General features: G+C 44.9%; 1 protein-coding gene across 3 annotated transcripts in view; it reads right to left on the minus strand.

Moving 5' to 3' along the window:
• Nucleotides 1-13,523, minus strand: part of LOC138513069 (uncharacterized) — a 1,355,028-nt gene extending 1,341,505 nt beyond the window's left edge. For all 3 annotated transcript variants that reach the window (XM_069627754.1, XM_069627753.1, XM_069627752.1), the window contains exon 1: nucleotides 13,276-13,523. In XM_069627754.1, coding sequence (XP_069483855.1) covers nucleotides 13,276-13,304 — 29 coding nt within the window. In that variant the 5' untranslated portion in view covers nucleotides 13,305-13,523. The remainder of the gene's footprint in view (nucleotides 1-13,275) is intronic.
• Nucleotides 13,524-14,071: the final 548 nt, after the last annotated feature.

A 14,071-nucleotide genomic window follows, 5' to 3' on the forward strand; every position in this document is an offset into this window, starting at 1 on the left:
CATACACGATAAGCTAGCTGAACTGGTCGCATACAGGGATCTGCCAGAATTCATGATCATACACCTAGGGGGCAAGGATCTGGTGTCCACAGGAAGACGAAGCCTACTCTAATAAATGTGCACCTCATTAGCAGGTATCTCACACAATTGGAAAGATACAAAAATCTATTTCTTAACCATCCTGCCTAGAAGAAAATGGCAGGGGGCCAGCTGTTATAAATCAGTTGATATTTCCAGAAGGAAACTGAACAGAGGGATAGAGGCCTGGGGTTCATAAAACACCCGGCCATCACATTAAGAGACCCAGACCTTTTCCTCAAGGACGGCACACATCTATCAGGACTTGGCATGGAACATTTCTTCCGGAAAATTTCTGCCACCCTAGCCAGCAGGGGCTGCAAATAACCTACTTTTGGGGGGAATACAGACAGCCGATAACCTGCCCATGTGTGGCAGCACGGGCCAGAGGGGGTTAGCTCAGGACCCGGTGCCCAAAAGTATGATATAAGGATATGTGATTATTTCCATAACCAGATCTGTAACCATAAAATCCTACGGCCTTTTATTGCCAACACTTGGAACCTGTGTGGTCCACCTTACTTTACGGGGAGGGTGGGGTTGGTTTATTGTTACTGCATGCATATGGGTCTGGCAATTACGCTGTTTCAGCGTAGGTCTCTTCAGATTTTATACGGGGTGCGGTTCTGGGAGTGGAGCCCAAAGGTTGCCACACCCCCTGCAAATAGCAGAATTTCCACAAGGCATCTCCAACTGATAGACAAGTGGAAGCTTCCTCCCAGCAAGCACTTCACAGAGCTCTGCTTTGGCAGGACACCAGAGCCAAAAAAAAAAAAGAAAAAAACGACAAAAGGCAGACCAGATATTGAAGATGTGGCTAGGAGGTCCAAGCCCCTCTGTTGATGGACAACAGGGTCGGCAAAGAACACAACTGTGTGGCCTAACCTTTACTCCCAATCTATGCAAGGGCGATGTAGGGGAGCAACAGCAAAGGCGTGACTTTGGGCACAGTGCAGGAGGGAGTACAGGAGAGAACAGCGGCCAGAATGAGCCCATGCAGCCGATGGTGCCCCAAGCTGCAAACACCCACCAGGACATGCTGAACCGTAGTCACAGAATCCCAAGCTTCTGAGCCCACCAAAGAGACACCCGGGCTTCGGCACAGACCTTAATACACCTTGATGAGCCCTCAAGGTCCTCTTCACGGGCCATACCGATGTCACCAGCAGCTCCAGTAACACTGTATTCCGATGTGGGCCCCAGCGGAAGCTAGAGGAAAGGACATACCAGCATCAGGCCACACATCTCATTCTCGCTGCCCCATATATTCCTTTGTAATAGGTCATGTCAGCGGAATGGGAGAACAAGTTATAAAGAAAACCGGCACAGAACTCGGAAAAAGGGCCCACAAATTCGGAATTGCAGATCAAACCAAGCAAAACAAACAAAGCAAAATCTACTAGAAAATATGATTTAAATTTCATTATTTTTTATGAGCTCATATCTAATATAAGCATATTATTTAAAGAAATAAAGTGCATAGTCAGATAAAGTGCTTATGTAAAAACAACACTGTCAATCCAGTCAATAACATAGCGCTACCGGACTATCTGGCCACCAAAAGGGTGAAGGGGATCACCCGAGTGGGTGTCAGAAGCTACAGATGCAATAGCAATAATACAGAACAAACAAAAAAAAAAAAAAAAGAAATCACAAGTATAAAATCAAAACAGTGATAAATTCCTCAAGAACTAGTAAAGGGGTGCCGTACGTCCCCCCTTTACTAGTTCTTGAGGAAAATATATATATACTAAATTATATACTTGTGATTTTTTTTTTAAGCTTGTTCTGTATTATTGCCATTGCATCTGTATCTGTAATCATATTTTCTAGTAGATTTTTGCTTTGTTTGTTTTGCTGGGTTTGATCTGCAATTCCGAATTTGTTGGCCCTTTTTCCGAGTTCTGTGCCGGTTTTCTTTATAACTAGTTCTCCCATTCCGCTGACATGACCTGTGTCTTTATTATATTTGTTGCTTCCTCTCTGTCAGCGAGGTCACCCATCTTTTGTTTGATTCCATATATTCCTTTGGCCAGGATAAGCACAAAGGATGGAAGCAGTGCCAGCCACAGGTCTGCAAGTGCCCTGTGGAAGATTTGTGCACCCTCCATCCACCACAATTGAAATTACTAGAACAAGTATCAGCCGAACAACAGAATTAAGCTGCCTGCTGTTTTTTGTAAAGTATTTTATGGGCACCTTGCCTCCAGCTCAGTAATATGTAAACAGCGCCTATACATGACACCTAGCTGGAGGCAAGGCCCTCATTATTTGCTGCGCCATGGGGGTGCCATTGTGCGGCCGCACCCGTGAGCGCACCTCACGCCAGATGGAAGAGGGGAATGTTTCCAGGGGAGCAGGAGGAATCTAAAATGCTTTACCTGTCATTGTTAATTCATAGCTAAGTTTTTTTTGTTTTTATTCATTCCTCCGCTTGCAAACCCTCTGCCACAGTCTCATGTCCACACTCTATTGCATCCTGATCATTTACCCTTTGGCCTCCGCCAGCCCTGCCCAATGAAATACTCTTCCACCCGACACCAGAATAGTGGATCAGTGGCTGCTGCACCCGCTATCGCAGGGGTCTGCAGTGTTTGGCTCTCCTGTGTTTTGGACTAGAACTCCCATCAGTTCTAGCCAGCAAATTCAAGGGTTGGAAATCATGGGATGTTTAGTCCAAAATATCTGGTGAATCAAAGGTTGCAGACAAGAATTTAGTTTGCACCCTATCAAAGCTGGCCATTGGCGATTCCAAGAAATATTTTTGCCGGTTGTCAAGCAGAGGGGATTCCCATAATGTGTAGCTGGCACTCAGACAATTCGTTATATTAGATCACCACAGGGGTGATCTCTAATGCGCCAACCATTTAGTTCAATATTTGTTATGGCGAGTCAAGGTTCAATTGGCCTGCTTACACAGAGTTCTGTATTCAAATTTTGTCACTTGTTTGGACAGTGTTGCTTCACACCTATTTTCACAAGATGATTCATAAAATGAACAATGCGGATCTCAATTTCTATCATTTAAACATGTCTCTCAACACGCCCCCCCCCATTTTTATTTTCAATGGTTCATCAGTAGAAAATGGTTGCCTGAATTTCACATTGATATATCATTTCTGGCAATTTGTCTTGATTCAATTCACAGAGATCACAAGCGGTCCCTGTTGGGTAAATCCTTAATCCATCTGGATGCAAGTTTTTAGCTACTAGTATTTTTGGGCCACGACAAGCCTGGTGCCCCGTAGTTTCCTGTAGGAGGCAGACCCCTTCTCTTATCGAGTCTTCCACCAACTTGCTAGCATAACTCTCTCCCCAATCATAAACTGATTTATACATAAAACTAGGTAATTTACTTGTAAATGCCTAAATGCATAATATAGCGCCAGCCAAGCAGACTCAATGCTGGAGCCTTCCTGTGGACTGCCGTTTCTTTAGCTCACTGGAGTAGGGGTGTCCTAAAAGCAGTAAAATCATACACCAGAGTGTACACTCCAGCTAAGCGCAGTTAAAGTGGTAAGGTGGCAACGGCGAGAAAAGGAAATCTTTCAGTCAAAATTTCACAACTAGTGATTCCACAGGATTAGGGCGGAGCTTGTTTGTAAATTTAGTATTGTCAGAACGTAAGCCTGAGGTTCCTTTGTTCTTTTGATTTCCTTCAAAGCAGCTGCATTAAGAGTACTTGTGGCCAATTCTGGCATTCAAGTTAACCCATATTCTGGTTTTACTTATGCCAGGTTGATATTGATATTTTATTTGTGGTTGATATTGATATTTTATTTGTATCACACTCGTACACAAGTGTTAGGTTTAAGGCAACAGACAGGGTGTCTCTGATAAGCGCAGAAAAGTATGCGTGGGGGGTGGGGGAGGGGAACTGTATGGTTACAGATACAGACCCCAGTGCAACGGGTGGGTGGCAAGGTGAGCAGTTACCTGTGGCCAGAAGTCAGAGGCTAGACCAGGTGCGCGGTGCCAAGACAGAGCAGATCAAGGAGAGGAGGAGCGAAGGCAGAAGCAAAGAGGAAGGTCTTGAGGTACTTCCGGAACCAGAGATGGTTCTCCACAACATATATAGGGGAGCAGCAGCAAAGGCGTGACTTTATTAAGGAGTACGGAAGTTAATAGTGGACCTGCAATGCCAAACTATGAACATTATTTACAAGCATCTGCTCAACCGATAACTAACTACTCAGGGATTGAGGCAAATCATACATTCAATTGAGTAGGCACTTACAAGCATGCAAAGAAAGACTTTCATGGTGCAAAAACGATGCTCTCAAAACATAGATAAAGACGACTTATTTACTCATGCAACACCTTCATTTTGGAGGGGAGTAGGCAGTCGCGTCAACTTCCACCAAGTAGGTCAGAAAACAGCCATAACCTGTGCAATAACTGGGGTGAGCAGAAACGTACTCGAATGTTCATGTGAATTTAACAGAGCCCTTCTGTGAGGAATTGAAATCTGGCAAGGGTGTAGAAGCCCTGGCATTAAGATTTAAAATAATAATGTTACGCAAGTAATTCCATTTCAGGGACAGAAATCTGGTCAAATTTCCCCATTCATAAACTCGATGCCAAAAGCATAATCTACACCCATGTCCACCTGCACCAGTATGCGGACTTGCAGCGCCTGCTCTCCAGTCGCACAGAGCAGATTCAGGAGGTCACAGGTACCCCCTTTACAGCTGCAGTTACAGCTAAGTCTCTGAAGCCCAGAAGCTGGATTCACAGTATGTGCCCATGTAACAACACTGCACTGGTGGCAGATAATACCAGAGTTAATATATGGTAGATGGTATTTTTATTTATTATTACAGTCTCAGCAGTTTGCCATCACATACGTGTCAGCCCAGTGACCCAGTTCAGCTGTGCTAGGGTTATGTGTATTTCACCAGACCGGCTGTTTTGCTGCAGCCAGCAAGACTGTTGCCTTGCAGTTGCCTCTCTGTTACATCGTGGGGGAAGGTAACACGGTCCCCAGAAAGAAAGACACTGAACAGAGTAAAAGGGCACACCTATCCTCAAAAGGAGTATGCTCACAGTATGGTGCTGCAGATCTTAAGGCCTTATTGAGAGAGGAAGGGGTGGGGTTAGTGTAGACAAAGCTCTACACAAATAGAGAAAGGTTCCACCCTCTTGTTTCTCTACGCCTCGATCTTCCATCCTGTAGCATAAAGCACTTTGGGTGCAATGTCATGAATAGCACTTTTGACAGAGTAAATAGATCTCTCCTGTGGAACAAGCTGCTACAATCGGTTGTCCCTCTAAAAATAGTCCAACTCACAGAGAGTCTTCACTTGAACACATCCGTAAGGATCAGGTTGACTAAGGAGGGTCTGGCATCAGGCCTGATACAGACCCACGTGTGATAAAACAGGGCTGTGTCCTGGCGCCCACCCTTTTTAACGCTTACATCAGCGACCTAGAAACCCTCTGGACAGAGGATGTCACCTTTCCAGTTAAACCTCGGATTTTTAAGCTAAAATCACTTAATATTTGCAGACGATTTAATTTTCTGCGATAAAACCTCTAGAGGTCTTAATAGAAAATTAAACCTATTCTTCACCTACTGAATCAGGAGTAACCTTATGTAACCATAAGGATAAATCAAAGATTATCTCATCAAATAAATTGTTATGGAAAGTAGGTGAACAAATTCTGGGAAGGGTAGCCTCAATACATTACAGGTTACGATCTTGCGAACACCCGCTTGTGCGCAATTAGTAAATCTCGTCTTAGAGATAAAGCTAAGCCCTTACCGTGTCCATTGAGATGACCGATGTCCACCTTGTGCAATTTTTCCCGTCTTCCGGTCATCAGATACTATTTGGCAAAGGTGGAGCCTTCCATCTTGTATGGGCTTGGCTTCACAATCCTGGACCTTGGCCCCCATTTAAACACCATTCAGGGGACGATATCGAATGCTACTCCCAACAGAATAATTCACCATGATTTGGGTCCAATTTCCCATGAGACAAGATCCAATGGAGGCAATTGTCAAAATATCAAAACATTACCCTGCCCCCCCCCCCCCCCACCACCAAATTCTCTCTACGAGGACCTAGGCCAACTGCTAAGAACCAGTCCGTCGTATCTTTGAAATTTTTTAAAGATTATTGTGGGGGCATTCTGAACCATGAACTCTTCGGATGAGGAGTTGGCCACCAGGCCGTCTGCTACAATTTTATTTAGAACGGACTGGTGTAAGACGGTTGATGACTTATCTAATCATAAGTCATACAAAGAACATGCAATGTTTCCCAGAAGAAAAAAAATAAATAAATACACGTTCTTACGAAATGTGTGCATTTGTTCGCTAGTAGTTTATTAAGAACTTCCCATAAGTTTACATACATTTCCGCCTTAACCAATTCTCTACATTACAGAAAATAGGTTCCAGGAAACCAGAGACGTGGAGAGATGGTAATTTTAAATTTGTAAAGCATGTATACACAAGTGAAGAGCTTCAAAGCGCTTCAAGGCGGGAAGGGAACAAGGGGATATAATCAATATTTTAAGCTTTTAAGATTCCTAATGATCCAACAGTAATAACTAGCATACTAGGCCAGGGCCTTTCTACTAGTATAAGTGCGTGACAGAGTGGGGGAGAAAAAAATAAAATAAAAAAGGAAGGAAGGGGCAGGAGGGAACATACAAGACAAAAACTGTTGGTCATCAGTGCACTTATGCATTCAGGCATAAACAGGCAGGGAGGGGAGATAGAGGACAGGACAGACAAACCTGCTAAGCCTAGTACATTGAAGGTCATACAAGTGCGCAGAAGTGCGAGGGGGCGAAGTGCTCCCATTTCAGCAAGGGTCAGGATTAAGTGCAGAATGGAAGAGAGTGCAGAGTGGTGTGATAAACTTGTCCATTCGTGAAACTGAAGCACTTGGTTCTTGATTGTACCCAACTAAAAGACACCAACTTCTCTGTAGTAGTGCCCCGCCAAACAAGTGAGCTGGGTGAATCTTTTTGGGGGCGTCTGATATGGGGTGACAGTGTATTCCTCATCAGTGCAATACATTTTTTTTTTTTTTACAGAGACTTGGCGGTTGAAAGAAGCCATTTAGGACAACCAAAGCTATTAACTACGAACATTGAATCATGGGTTGTACGCCTGACGTTCTTTTGTTTCTTTTAACTTGAAAAACTGTAATTGACATCAATTCTAATTTTTTACTTTTGTTTTTTCAATGATTTGATGTTTTACACAATCATAAAAACTCGGTAGGAGGAAAGGTTCCATTACCTTTCATGTTCTTCGTCATTAAGAGTGCCCTAGTGTCAAGGGGTGTGTTCAGACTCTATTCTGCACACGAGCAATCATCAGGCAACTCTGCCAAAAAAGGAGCCAGATGTAATGACAAAACAAAATATGCCGTGAAATCAGCCATCACTAGGCCCCCCCTATCAAAGGGGAGCTGCAACTTCCATAGCTTTAAACAAGGCTATTCAGGATCTGTGATGATTTGCCAGCCCTCGTAACTTCTCCCGCATCGAGGGGGGCGACTCTGTAAGGCTAGGGAAGTGATATACTAAATAGTCCCCCTATGGGTTGTAAAATGTAGGAGGATCTCATAGGGAGGGACTACCATCCTCGGGATAAGAACGACCACCTGGGGAAAAGCCTCCCTAAAGCCATGCCTCACAACACCCTACCCTCACTGTCGCCCTTCTTCCCCAATATTGACAGTAAGAACAGGTGTTATTGTGAGACCCTGTCTGTTCCAAATATGAAACCTGCTGAGACGAGGAAGAGCAAGTTAAACTCATGGAATGGCAACATGCAAAAGCAACTAAGTACTGGGACGAGGTGGTCCACAGGAGGAATAAAGATTTCTAACAGGGCTTTCAAAGATGGTGATGACATTACGTGAGGGTGGAGTTAACAGGATAAACCAGTAAGCAAGCAAAGACAAGGAGAGAGGTCCAGAACACACGAGTAAGCCCGGGAAGCTCGAACTGGGAATTTGGAAGCAGTAACAGAGCAAGTCCTCGAGAGGGAAGGGGCAAACCGAAGGGCGCAAGTAACTCATCCAAGTGTCGACAAGGAGCCGATACGCTGTGGGCAAAGTAGGACTGTGGTGGTGGTGTGACGTGTAGTTGGTGGACCATTTGGTCCTGGAATGTTGTGACCAACAGCAGCAACCAGCGGCAGGGTAGCACAGAAGGACAGAGAGGAGAAGCGAACAGTGAGGACCAAGACCCACAACCCCATGAAGAACCGGTGAAGCATTCCCAGAGTAATCTCCCTCAGCACAGTGGTCCAGCCTATAACACTACCAAAGTAGAGAGTCAAGTAGAGTGCATCAGGAGTCATCTCCCTCATCGTAGTTTCCTACCAAATATCCCCATTATGGCTGAGAGCATTGGGAGTCCTCTCCCTCGTCAAGGTACTGACATTAAAGGAAAGAAGCAGAGAGATATGCAAGCAGCACATAGAATCCTGGGAGTAATCCGCTGTATGAGAGTGTAGCTTGGAAAGAGAATCCTGGGAGTAATCCGCTGTATGAGAGTGTAGCTTGGAAAACAGCAAAGGATGCCATTTTTCATACTTCCTGGAAGGAATGAAGAAGACTTACCCAAGTAGGCTGCCATAGGGCAGAAAGGAGAGTGTTGGTATTTTTATTAAAAGACCAGGAGAAGGGAGTCATTCTCTTGGTAAAGGAAAACACAAACTTGACTTTAGTTTAAAGCTTATGTTTTAGTGTTAGGGTGAGATTAGTTGGTTTCTGGCAGAGGACGGGAGGAACATTTATTTTGACATTCTGACTGGTCACTTAGTTTTCCTAGGTTGAGGCATGGAAACCCCACTAGAAATAGGGACAGAAGACTTATTAGAAAAACAAACCTATAACTAAAATCATGATCCCTCCTGGTCAGTTGCATTCTTCTGTAACCTCACACATCCCAGAGAAATGTTTATCTTTCTCACAATTCCTCCTTTGCCAGGAGAGAGCAGGAGCATGCTTAAATAGTGATTCGGCCCTCTATCCAGAGCCATCTTCAAGTTCAAAACCAACCTGTTCATATTCATGATCATATGAGCCATTTTCCCCAGTGTTTTATCTTCCATGTACACAATAAAAATTCATAATGTTAAAGTTGTTGCGCTCCACAAGGACTTGAGGTTGGTAAAGCTTCAGATTTTAGCCAATGTATTTAATATCCGGAAAAGACTAACATTTGAATCCGTTTCATCAGCGCTGAAAGAGAACTCTATCATTCTGTACCACCAGCAACAGATTGTCGCCACAACTTCTGCATTCCGTCACTGTACAATATTCCTTACATTTCAGCATCATGTCTAATCAAGTCGGCCAAGAGCTCCATTGCAAGTGCAAATAGTAGCTGAGAAAGGTGAATACCTTGCCTAGTGCCCCTTTCAAGCTAAATAACATCAGGAGAAAGACCATTTGTCAAGACAGAAGCAGTTGGTTTGGTGTAAAATGAGGTAATCCAGTCAATCAATGTAGAACCAAAACCAAACCTCTTCAGAGCCTCAAAAAAGAACTCCCATTCAAAAAGTCAATACGGACAAAGGCTCTCTCACAACCAGTGAGAGGACTGCTATTTCAGAGGACAATTTCTGACTTTCAAAACAGCATCAGAATCAGCCTGTGCGTGTCGATAAAAGCAGGTCTCCCTTTGAGAAAACCTGCCTTGTTTGTGTCCACAAGCTTTTTCAGAATATTTTCCAATTGCATCACTAAGGCCTCGACAAGTATATTATTGTCTGTATTGATAAAGCCGATAGGGCTATAGCTGCTCAAAGTTGTTGCCAGCTTATCCGTCATCAGGAAAAGAGATATTGAGGCATCCCTTGTAGTACTTGAAAGTATCCCCTTTTCTCTTGAAGAGAAAAACCATCTCAAGCATCCACTTAAACACAGCACCCAGCATTATTCTGTAGAATTTAGGAGCTAGTCCGTCAGGCCCAGGACATGTCCCACCATTCAAAGGCAAGGCAGCATTTTTTCAATTCATCAACACAGAGTTCTAATTCTAAATTGTGTTTATCTGTCTTTGTAATCTTCAGCAAGGAACAATCATTAAGGTATGTAACATGCATTATTGCTTGCCAACAATATATTAATTGTTACAGTAACAAGTGGAGCAAAAACAGTATGGTTCTGTATGGGAGGACAGGTCTTTAGGACCCACCTACGTGAGGCTCATGACTCGTCGCAGCCCCCCCATGCACCTGGGCCCAGAAGGCAGGGTGGCTGCGGATCGACACGTGAGGCTGCACGGCCCGTAGTGTAGCATAACGTAGACACCATTTTGGAACACACCAAGACTCCATTTTGAGTACACTGAGCCCAGGCCCCAGTAGAACAGCCTGCGTACAAACGCTGCAGCTCGGCCCTTACTTGACCGCGCACAGAGAGTCATGCACTTCCCCTTTCCTCCCCCATGGCAGATCCGCTGAAGGCCCGTTCTCACGAGCAACTAGATGCGAACAAGTAACAGAACAAACACTATCATTTACCTTCCGCAGTACATCATTGCCCTAGAAGTGACTGGACTTGCAGCTGGGGTCTGGGAATGAACAAAAGTCATCCATATCAAGTATAGCCCAACCCTGCGTATATGATGCTCATGACCCCAGCCCCGTTCTCCCAGATGAAGTGTTAACCATGCATGCTAAACCCTTCAGCCTCCCAGTCTTATCCATGCTACTAAAGAATGGATGTTGAATAGTGCTAAAACGTACAATGCAAGCCATTCGTATTAAAGCAAGGTGATCCCCGCCCACCCCCGCGACACCTTCATGTCCTGAGGCCCAGTGTACGACCACTCGAAAATCCGCTTTGTACCAACTAATGTTTTCTGCTATTGTAAAAAGGGTAATGGAAAAGCGATATATAAAATGCTTGTGTATGATGTGATGAAATATGCTGTATTTTATGTAAGCCACCTAGGGCATTGAGCCAGTTTTTACTATAACCAAAATGTTAGATTAACACATTGCTTTCTTGCTCCCAAGTATATAACCCAACCTGACACTACCTCACATTTGTTATATGTTCATCTCTCTCATGAATTGCAAGCATAAGACCGACTAACGTATGTGCCAATGAAAAACCTCCATTGTTATGAACCTAGTAATGTAAGCACATGTAAACATGAACGGCAGAAATGTGTAATTTACCTAATGCCCCCAGCCTTAACATCTGTCCTCTCTAATAGTATTTGTGCAGCCCAGTGAATAGAGACTCACACAAAGTTACAAGGCCATCTCCCCCTCACATCCGCCAAGGCCTGCCGGGGCTTGCTGGTGTCCGAGCAGCAGAGCTTCACCTCCCCGCATTCCTGCTGGACCTGCTTCAAGTATTTACCTCCCCCATGCCAGAGGCCGCCAGACAACCACTGTGTACTGCCATGGCCAGGCGAATTACGAGCTACAAGGTCCTAAATCCCTTCGCCTTTGAGGTACCAGCTATGTGCCCCCTCTGACCTAATGGTATTCCAGTTCACCCCAAATTTAACAGACCACGAAGACAGTTATCCATCCTTGTGCAAACATCCCCCAGAGCCATCATTTACTGCATCTAACAGGATATAACGATGACAGTAGCTTGACAAGTGCCCCCTGATAAGACACCTGGACCCCTGAGACTGGACCCTTTGTTAATGACAACTTTACGATGATGCATGGAGGAAGCCTCTTATTGCATACTGCCTTCCTGTGACCCCACCCAGTGTTAGAAGTTTAACATAACAACTTGGCATAAATAAGTGATGAATGTGTATGAATGGCCACAAGGGCAAGTTTCTAGAACCAAAGTGGTGAATCTCCGTTGACAACCAGTGCCCTGGAGCTCCACCCCGACGAGCCCAGCTGACCCAAGCACATTGTGATGCCACCACATGGATCCCCACCAATCATGGAGCCCCCATGCTTATGGACCACATAGTAGCTAGACGTCGCCATCCAATCCCCAAGACTACGTGGCCCCTATAGCTTAGCTCATGCACGACGTGCATTTGTAATATAATTGTCTTTGCTATTGTCAGACAGAGCGCCCTCGGAGTTTGCATAGTCCTTTGCATGCCCTGTATTGATTTAGATAAAAACCTTTTAACTTCACCCGCACTTGGTTGTGGTCTCGTTCCCTCCTGGGGTGTGTCCTTTATTGCCTCTCATTGAGGGGGTTTACTGCCTTATTGGGGGACGCTTACTTTCAGTTCCCATGCAAGATAGAATCATCATTCAAAGTACTGAAAGCCTAAACAAATTCTTTGGGTTTTAAAACAGTAGTCATTGTTTCACACAGCATCCAATAGTATGCTTCTCCGATTTCTTATTCCAACCTTTCACCTCTTTTAAGGGACAATAGTCCCCCTTGTGTTGCCGACTCACTGATTGGTCTGTTCAATCAAACTTGAATCACTATAAAATTGCAACGCTCTGCTCATAGAGTAAACTGTTATTTCTTCACAGACCGCAGGATGCAATATCACATTAAAGCTTGAGCCCCAAGGACCGGAAATGTTTTGATCCTGCAGGCGTATAAGCCAAGTAGGTACTTTAACCGTTCCAATTAGGGTGTGTGTGATGCATGACACTGCCCTTAAAAATCAGGGCCGAGAAGATTAGCCAATTCAATGCATGAGCCATCCAGCCATATTTATCTTGAAATGCTGGATTTTCAGTCCTCAAAAACGGAAAAGAAAACTGCAAGTTCCAGAATCCCAAGGAAAAAACATAACTGGTGGCTGGCTGAAGCACGGAACTGAGAAACTGGTGAACTCTGAGTATCTACCTTCACATAGCACTTTTTTTTACTACTGGGGTGAAGGTAACACATGCGAAGTTTGTTTTAACATTCCCTCCAAAAACTCTTGTTGAGAACAAGGACCGGAAGTGGTGCCCAAGTTGTCATTTGGTGCCTAGCGCCCTAGAATGCATTTCCCGTGCCTGACACCCTTCCTTCGCCCACAACAAGAGGCAGGGGAGTTGCTAGGTCTGGAAAAGACCCGGGGCTAAGCTGATGTCGGAACTGTTGGGACTGGGGGCTAGCTAGTCTTTTGGCTGTAGGTCCTGAGATTCTATCCGGGGCTACAACCAAAAGATCAGGGGCTATAGCCCCCTTAGCCCCCCCCTAGCAACGCCCCTGACAAGAGGCAAGCAACCTCTACAACACCTATATGCAACGGATCGGAATTACGGCCCATACGTACCTGCTCATAGTGAGAGGATAAACTGACATTTTCGAGAAGTCGGAAAGTTCGCAAATAGGGGCGAAACTAACGTTATTACGCGGGTTCAACAACGCCGAGTAGGCAACCTGAGCGTCTGACAAACGGAGGCGTTTCCAGAATTTAAGTACAACAACCACGGTCCCCGTCAGGGACGCACGCTGTCACAGGTGAAGCCTGTGAGGTTTTCAATGGGTTGGGCCGCAGGTGCTAATTACGTCCCTTCGACTTCAGCTGTGGCCCTCCGCCTGCCAGCCCCTCCTGCATGAGAACAAACACTCCCTGCAGGTAAGCGCCTGAATCACTCAATTAATTAGCGAAATATTAGTGTTCCTGTTAATGTATATAAAAAATTTAAATTGAGCCCTTTTTGCCTTTCTCTACTATTTGTTTTGAAAAGGACGTACGGGTACCAGCACGACCATGGCAGGCGTGTCTCTTCTAGTCATTGATTACTTGTCAGTCGCTAGCACTTTTCATTCTGGTATACGTAGTTTAATTATTCCAAATATGGGAATGGGCACCCTAAATCCCAGCAGGCGAAGTGATGCTGTCTGGGAGTGGCGCACATGCTATGGGCTGGCGTGGCATCAGTGAGCTTTCAATTTTCCTTAATTGAGTTTACGTCAGCCCTCATTCTGAGGTTCTTAGAAGTCTATTTTCTTCTTCTTGCCTGAAAGCAGTTTTGCCACCTGGCACCTCAGTCGCCAACCTTCCCGGGTGCATCCACACAGCACCCGTTGTTGTGGTGCGGTATTAAGCTTACGAGCGCCACGAT

This window comes from Ambystoma mexicanum, chromosome 12, assembly GCF_040938575.1.
Source record: "Ambystoma mexicanum isolate Mex_15411 chromosome 12, UKY_AmexF1_1, whole genome shotgun sequence".
Taxonomy (NCBI): Eukaryota; Metazoa; Chordata; class Amphibia; order Caudata; family Ambystomatidae; genus Ambystoma; species Ambystoma mexicanum.